Below are 8,357 nucleotides of genomic sequence, written 5' to 3' on the forward strand. Positions count from 1 at the left end.
TACTTGATTTAGTTTCCTCCAATAGGAATCTAATTTGTGCACTCCAAGACGCAACCCAAAATATGGTCAATTGGGATGCCTGGGAGAATCACTTCAGAATTGCACATGCCTTACCTGAAGTAAAACACTAAGATAAATGCACTCAGCACTTGCCTAAAGAAATAAAGAAGAGCCACCCTCTATTAAAAATACTGTCTAAAAACATGTCAGCAAGCAGGAAAACAACTGAAGTGTTAGTGTCCTACCTTGTTGTTATCATCCAGTCTAATAGGAGGCATTTTCCTTACAAAGACTTGATTCATAACCAGCCTACCGTGCTTTGAAGATTACACTGGTGTTACTGGGGTGGGGTAAGAGGGTTTGATCTATCCTTTTCTAGAATAAATATCAGTTGATAACTTGGTGGGTCATCTTTTCAGTAGTTTGCTATAACAGGTTTATCCTCTAGTTTTAATGAGTTGCAAATTTCCCAAGTAAAACAAAAAATTTCACCTTTAAAATAAATTTCTTATCTCAAAACTCACATTTGTTGTCAAAATTCTGAAGATCAATTTCATCCTTCACACATGCACTATGCTACATCCTTTCCTACAATGTGATCCACCTCCCTCAAGAAGCAAGGAACAACAAAGATAAAGGTGACTCACATAACCAAACTATGTTGCATAGGAATATGTAAGCCATTTTTTTTTTAAATTAGCTTGGCTATAGGTAAGTTAACAACAATAAAAAACCCCCATGAAACAGAACTTTTATTGTTCCTAGAGACAGAAGGGCATTACAAGTAAAAAGGAAACTCAGTAACCAGGAATAGCAATGTTTTCCTGAACAAGAAAAAATCATTACAAGTGTAAAATTAATTTAACTGTTTATAAATTGCAAAAATAACTCTCAGTATAGAAGCACTCATTTACTAGTGCTTTCACCTTTTTTTGCCATGTATTAGAAGACTCTTCCTTGTCAGTGCTACCAGTGAAGGTATACAGCATTTCATAGTCTACACTAACTAATGCACTGTGACTGAAGGAATTTTCTGTTAAAGAAGAAATACATACTGCTACTCTTCCAGTTATGTTTTATCAGAATATGTGAATTCCTACATTTCCATGTATTTATATGAAGCAGGATTAAGAGCAAACAGAATAGCTACATTAAATTAGTTTGTATCTACTATTAGAACTGCCAGCCAAAATGCAACACATTCCTTTTGATACTGTGTCTAGCCCAGGAAGCAGAAGTGAATACACTGAGTGGGATTCAGTAATCCTTGTGCTCCATTTATTTGCAAAAAAAACATGACGTAGTAATGCACAACTTTATAATCTATGAAATATTTTGATTGTTTAAGTTAATATTTTAATATACTTAGAAATAGTGATATTTTCTAATTAGTTAAAGACATAGTCCTGTATATTCTAGTCATGTGCGAAGACAAAAGGATTTTTTTAATTGAGTCCAAAGTAAAACCATCTCTGCCTGGGCAAGGAAAATGATAGCAGAGCACAAAATTACCTCCTCTTCACAATTGGAATGTCTACCACACCCATCTTTTTGAGCCCCACTGAGCACACACAACGTATTTTCCTTCACAGTAACCAGATATAGTCATACTTCCTTCTGCTTTGAATACTGAAGTCAAAGATCAGTTACTCTCACACACAAAGCTAAGACTTTGAGAATTAGGGTTCTGGGCTTGGCTCTTTTATGGAATGGATCTTCAAAACATGAAAAGATGTTATGAAGCTTCTACAATTCTTCCCCAATTGCTGCCAGACTTAATCTAATCTACTACCCCCAATTCAGAATGAAATCATAGTGATAAAAATTAAAATACTGACAAGTTAAGTCGTATTTCTACTGTATAATTCCAGAAAATTCCTGAGGTAACACTGTTTATGGTATCAGGCGCCTTTGCTTCAGTTTCTTCCGATCAGATTGGATTTTCAATAGCATCCATGCAACATATCTTATAATGACACCTATTAAGTGGAGTCCCAAAAGATCAAAGCTATTACCTTCAAAGACTTTTAGTTAAAGTTGGAATTACTCTAGCAGACAAGATAGGAAGTTTGCAAGATGTATTTAACAGGGGACCTGATGGTGACCTTGGAAATCTTTCACTACATAAAAAGTACAGGCAGTTATAAGACTTACATTCATCTTCTAGAACAATTAGACTTATCTAATCACCCAAAATGCAGAAGGGGAGGGAAAAAAAAAAAAAAAGAGAGAACATATTTGCTCAACTATTTCTGTTGATAAACTGCACACTGTGGTATGTTTCACATGCTTTTTTAACCCACATAATTCCTGTTTCATAAAAACAAATATGTTGCTTTTGTAATTTCACATTTTAATGGAATTATAAAAAGAATTTGAGTTTATAAAAACTCGTAAAAATGTTTTTCAGTTTGGCCTACTTGTGTTAATACAGCATTCTGGTTTTACAATACAAAAAGATCTAGATTTTTTTTTTAAACTGAAAGATCAGATAGACTTTATTGAAATAAATAATTTCTTAGAAGCATTTCAGTTTAGCAAACTTCCCAAGGTAGGAAAACAAAAGTTATCCCAAATAGGGCTTTTATACACTTCTTTCCTTCAAGAAATTTGAAAGAGGAAAGTAGACAAAACAAATTAATGGACAGACATAATTTTACCACATTTTTACAGAATAATTCCTAGAAGTTTTAATGCAAATTAGTTGCTTCAGTAGTTTAAAAAGGAAATACAGACTATACAAATGACCAACCTAAATATTCAAGCTTTGTCTAGCAATAGAATCAGTTATTCTCACTGACACAGCTAAAAATTCTGTCAGCAAGACTAGAGTCCAAGTTTGTATTTCATTGTTTCTCTGTGCTTAGAACTTGCAAGATGAATATATGCATGCATACAGGTAAACAGAAAAAGGAACATTTATATATAAATGTAGGAGTAGTTACATTTATACAGTCCTACAATTACATTCGGCCCTTTGAGGGCAACCGCGAGACTGATGTGGCCCCCAGCAAAAATAAGTTTGACACCCCTGATTTATATAATTGAAATCACCCAACTAAGTCATATGTCAACTAAATAATTCTCTGTGCTGGCAGAAATATTGCTTTACAGCTACACAACTTCATGATTTTTTTCTTCGTGTCTCATATTTGATTTTTAAAATATTAATTTAGAGTCAAATTCACATTTTGATGCAAATTTTTAAACAAATTTGCACATTACACCTAGGTACCTACACCTACAAAAAAGAATATGACAAATAACATGGCTAGAGTCTTAGTGACATATTTATAATGAAATATTATCCTGATAAAAATGCTAACAGATGGGTGAACCTCCTTACTGTGGTTTAAGTTCTTACCCCAACTGCCTAGCAAATACTCCAAAATTCAATGTGCTTGCAACAGAATCACCACAAGAGAACATGTGCCTGAACACTCCAGACCACTGATCAAGGTGGATTCAGGTCACGATGCCAGAATGAAATGCGGTGGCTGAGACACAGCACATGTTCCTTCTTGCCAGCCCTGCTACATAAGCCAGTCAGACAGCTGCATCAAGCAACATCATAACACCGATATTTCCTCTGTGTTACTTTAGTCCTGTCCTCTGCTTTCTTCTCTATCACCTCCTCACTTTGAAGCTATGTTTTTCCACAACTTTTCTTCCCCTGCTGTAACTCTCAGTTCTCACTTCTTACAGCATGAGTCTTCTGTATCCTTTCCTGTGTAATCTGGTAACCTGATCATCAATTACCGTTTAAGTATTATAATTTGCACTTCAGAGGAGACTGTACTTGGAAGGAAGAGGAGTGAGTACATCATAGCCATCTCTGGCTGACTGCAAACTCTGGCAAACATCAATTTACATTAAGTGAAGATTTCACAATCAGGTTTGAAAATCCTATTGTAAACAAATAATTCCTTATGGAGTAATGAAGTCTATATATGTATATCTATCTCACAGTTAATTATAAAATTTTCCTGCAATTAAGTGTTTTTGTAAAGCCTCTCTTCTATGACATATGAGGCAGGAGTACCACAGCCTTCCCTCAGCTGGGTGCTCCCAGGGTCTGTTTCCTCTAAACTGCCTTTTTTTCCCTGACACGCTCATATCAATTTAAGTACTTCCAACACCTCTTCACCTTTGACAAATATAACTGAAATGGGCAAAAAGGTACTGGTGACAGTACGTTTAGACAGGAGACTGGCAGGAAAAGGACAATAGCAAGCCATTCAGTATGATCCCACAAGTTTTACTCCTTTCAAAAACAAGACAAAAGTCTGGATTGTTAAAATATGCACAAATTTCTCATCTCACAGAACACATCATACAATCCACATCCAGCTATGAACTATGTATTCGATGTCAGTGTTGGGGGCTGAATTGATCACTGAAGACATGAGTGACACTGGCCCTGTATATAAAATGTTAAATTGCCAGATATAGGAGGGTACATGTAGACAAATACCTGAAACATGAAAAGATTTTCATGTATAGTACTACAGCTTCTAGATTAGCATAGTTTTTAAATTGCATTAAACTTTTTCAGGTTGTGCTAACATAACCACTTTATAGAAGAAACACTGAAAAACAAGTACTACTACCATTACAACTTCCTTCTGTATCTCTGAGACTGACGCCTTTGTACCTTTTTTGTAGCTTTTAAGCTACAAAGAAAATTCTCTTTTCTTCAGCTACTGTAAGACTTGATACCCTTCAACTGCTGGCAAGTGTCTGCTGGATTCTAAAGAACAGAACTGAAAGTACTAGATTCAATCTCTGTTTCATGGTGAGCATAGCTTGGGGCACATCTTCATTCCAGTTAGCATGGCTTACTTTACCACTTCTCAGCCATGCATAAAAACTCCATATAATTCAGTCAGGTGAGACTTCAACTGCAGTTTAATGCATGGATGAGGGTAAAACACCAAGTTCCACTTTTACTGTGAAGACATTAAAAAAAAAAAAAACACAGACACACACAAACACACACAAAAAAAAAAAAAAACAACAACAAAACTACAAAAAACCCACACACACTTTTAACCTCATCCATTTTGCAACAAGAACAGTGGCTAAACCACTCTAGGGCAATGGTATTTTCCAGTGCTTTTCCACAATCTCCATCTATGTAATTAAGACTTACTACAGCACAAGGAACCACAGGAGTGGTGACTTAGAGCAAAGAAGTCCAAGGAAGCTCAAAGGGGATACGACACTAGGAGACAATACTACAGGATGAGCTCTGCCACCACTGGTATGAACACCAGAGTACAGATCAATGAACCAGTGAAGCACAGAAAAGAACCAACCCTTTGTAGACTGAACGTGCTCCTGTAAGATCATCTGAAAACGCACCATAGTTAAAAAAAACAAAAAATACTGGATATCAGTCTTCACTGTACCCACAAAACCTGCCAGTACTGTAAAACATAACATATTGCTTTCTAACATTCAGAGCTTGAACAAGAAGGATAAAACACATAAAACAGAATTGAGTCAGTAGAAGTGAAACTTGAATTTGGACATATAAAAGGAAGTAATGTAAAGCAGGACTGCGATGGAAGAGGTTCTTCAACATAGCTCCAGACTGTTCTGTTACAGATTATAAGTGTACATGCATGTCAGGTTTGTGTGGGGACAAGAAGTCTCTTGAAAAAAATTGCCTGTTACTGGTTTTGTACTAAGCAAACACATGAAGAGAAGTAACAGCCTGAGAGCTTTAGTAAAAAGCATGGGGAAAGGCAAGAAAAACTTCTAAGAATTTTTAGGAAGGTGTCTGGCAATTCATCAAACAGTGGGTTGACACAAAGAAGAACTGCCAGGAAAAAAAAATTATTCTTCAGCATTATATTCCTTTTTGGTTTTGCAAAATATATGCTTAAACATGAATATATGATTCTTGTTAAAATTAAAAAGATCTGCCTAACCACAACCACATAGTTCCAAACAACTCCACAGTAAATACCAAGCGCTTCTTCATAGTATCTTTACTGAAATATTTTAAAGCATCATCTATTGCATCTATCTATTAAGTACTGAAAAAACTTTTACATCAGGTGTCCTGTGCTAGCTGTCCCACCCTACAGCACATTTAAAGCTCATGAATCAGAAAAGCACAGGAAAAATCTTATGCCTGCAGTTTATCCATCTCAGTTCAGAGGATTATGATTGGAAAGATAATACCTAATTGCCATCAGAATGACACTTTAGCTAATTGTAAGAAGATTTTTAGTTGAAAAAAATGTTTTGGGGTTGACCTAAATGTTAGTGACATAATGTCATTTCTAATAATCATACTTAGAGTATACTCTTAAACTAGCTGATTGACCTGTCCAGAACTACAACTTCTATGCTGTTCAGAAACAGAAAAGTGAGGGCCTATACTGGACCTAAATCAAAAGGTCAGCACTTAATTTATGATGGCAGAAAAGCCAGTGGTCAGCTGTGGGTCTAAAAGACATTAGCTAGAATTGCAATAAAATGATGTTGTCCTAGCTCAACCACACTGACTCCTCAACAGTCTAACCTAAAATCTAACTACTTCAGAGAAGAATAACTCCTGTGGTAAATGGTATCTGACCTACAACATCTGGCTGTATGAAGATCTTGGTATACAGCTCATGAATTCAAGAAGCCAGACTCTCCAAGTCCAAACAACAAGATGTGGTCTCCCATTTCACCAAAAATATTACTCCAGCTGATCGACAACTATCTGAGCAATCTCACCCCATGGGCTTACAGTTATTCATTCAAAATTCTCATGAGCCACCTCTGAAATGTCTGTTTGATATGTCAAAGCCTCTTGGCAGCAAGACTTATGAAAACCATAAATCAGTTTTCAATAATATAAAATGTAAGCATTTCCCACTGTTTGACGTCACAAGGCATTATAATCCCAATTCATCAAGTTAACAAACTAGATGACAGAGTGCATTTTGTCCCTTAATCATCTCTTCCCTTCCCCTGTGGAAACAGGTTTGGGAACAAGAACTTTCATATGGCTATAGAATATATAGAAAAGAGCACAAATGCAGTATCTTCAGCTATGGACCATCAACACATCTCTTCCATGACAAGTAATAACTTCTACTGACTAAGGGATATTTCCTTCCTTAAATCCAGTATTCCTCCAACAGTGAATCTACTGAGCTCCTCACTGCTCTTTAAAAAACACCAAGAGAGCTTTATCACATATGTGTATCTGCTCATAGCTCTAATTTATCAAGACAGAGAGTAATGAAAAAGCAATCACTGGAAGCAGCCTGCTATCAGGACCCAGATCGATGCAAACAAGTGGAATCACACGCCAGTGTGTGGAGCACGCTGGGCCGAGCCGACCCGCGGAATGCTAATTAACTAACTAACTAACCCTTTTGCAGGTAACTAGGGGAGCACCCTTCTGCTGACAGGCAAGGCAGTTACAGCCCCATCACGCGAGTAAAGTGTTCGGAAAGCTGGGGACGATTACGAAGAGTTTCGGTAGAAGGGGAGCGTTTCTAGAAACCCTGCCCTAAAACCACACTTGCAATAAGCAACCCCGGACGGGACGCGATGTCCCGCAGCTCTCCTTCTCAGCTTTCGGCACGCTTTGGGGAAAAGCTGTGCTCAAACCCCACGCACATCCACCCCGCTCATAGCCAGGATACAGCTCGCCCCGAGCGCAAACCACCACCACCAGCGGCTGCATCACGGCTGAGTCTCCCAAAGCCGATTAACCCCGCTCGGCTCCCGAACCCCACCCACGGCAGCGCTCCCGAGCCCGGGACGCCGCCGCACCACCCACCGCCGGCCGCTGCGCAAACCCGGCCTCCCGCGCAGTCCGCCCCTCGCACGCCGTCCCACAGCCCCTTCCACCGCCCCGCGTCCCCACCCCCGGGGAGCCGGCAGCGCAGGGGAGGACCGCCCCGGCCCCTCACTCACCATGGTACAGATGGAGGCGATTTTGGAGACTGTCATTAGGATTTCCATCCGCCCAGCGCCATCTTCCGCCCAATCACAGCGCCGAGCCGAGCGGAGCCGGGCTGGGCCGGGCGGGAGTACGGGGAAGCGAATGCAGCCGAGGGGCGCAGCGCTCGCCGCCCCGCCAGCGCCCGCCGCGGAGCGCACGCAGCACCGGCAGCGCCAACGGCCCCAACGGCCGGGCGCGCGGCTCACAGCCGCCCCCACAAAACCTCAGTCCCCCTCGCCCCGCGCGCGGCCAGCACCGCGCGAGCTCGCACCGCCCCTCCCGGCCCGGCCCGGCCCGGCCCCGCCTCCCGCCGGGCCCTAGCGCCGCCGGGTCACCGGCCGGCTCCCCGCCCGCCCCTCAGCCTCGGCGCCGCCTCACGCCCCGCTCCCGCGCCCCGCCC

At 40.3% G+C, this 8,357-nt stretch overlaps 1 protein-coding gene across 1 annotated transcript in view; it reads right to left on the reverse strand.

The window, feature by feature from the left end:
• Positions 1-8,201, reverse strand: part of USP12 (ubiquitin specific peptidase 12) — a 38,801-nt gene extending 30,600 nt beyond the window's left edge. Inside the window, exon 1 of the mRNA XM_065050673.1 lies at positions 7,930-8,201. Coding sequence (XP_064906745.1) covers positions 7,930-7,977 — 48 coding nt within the window. The 5' untranslated portion in view covers positions 7,978-8,201. The remainder of the gene's footprint in view (positions 1-7,929) is intronic.
• Between the last annotated feature and the right edge of the window lie 156 nt (positions 8,202-8,357).

The sequence above is a fragment of the Columba livia genome, chromosome 1, assembly GCF_036013475.1.
Source record: "Columba livia isolate bColLiv1 breed racing homer chromosome 1, bColLiv1.pat.W.v2, whole genome shotgun sequence".
Classification (NCBI taxonomy): Eukaryota; Metazoa; Chordata; class Aves; order Columbiformes; family Columbidae; genus Columba; species Columba livia.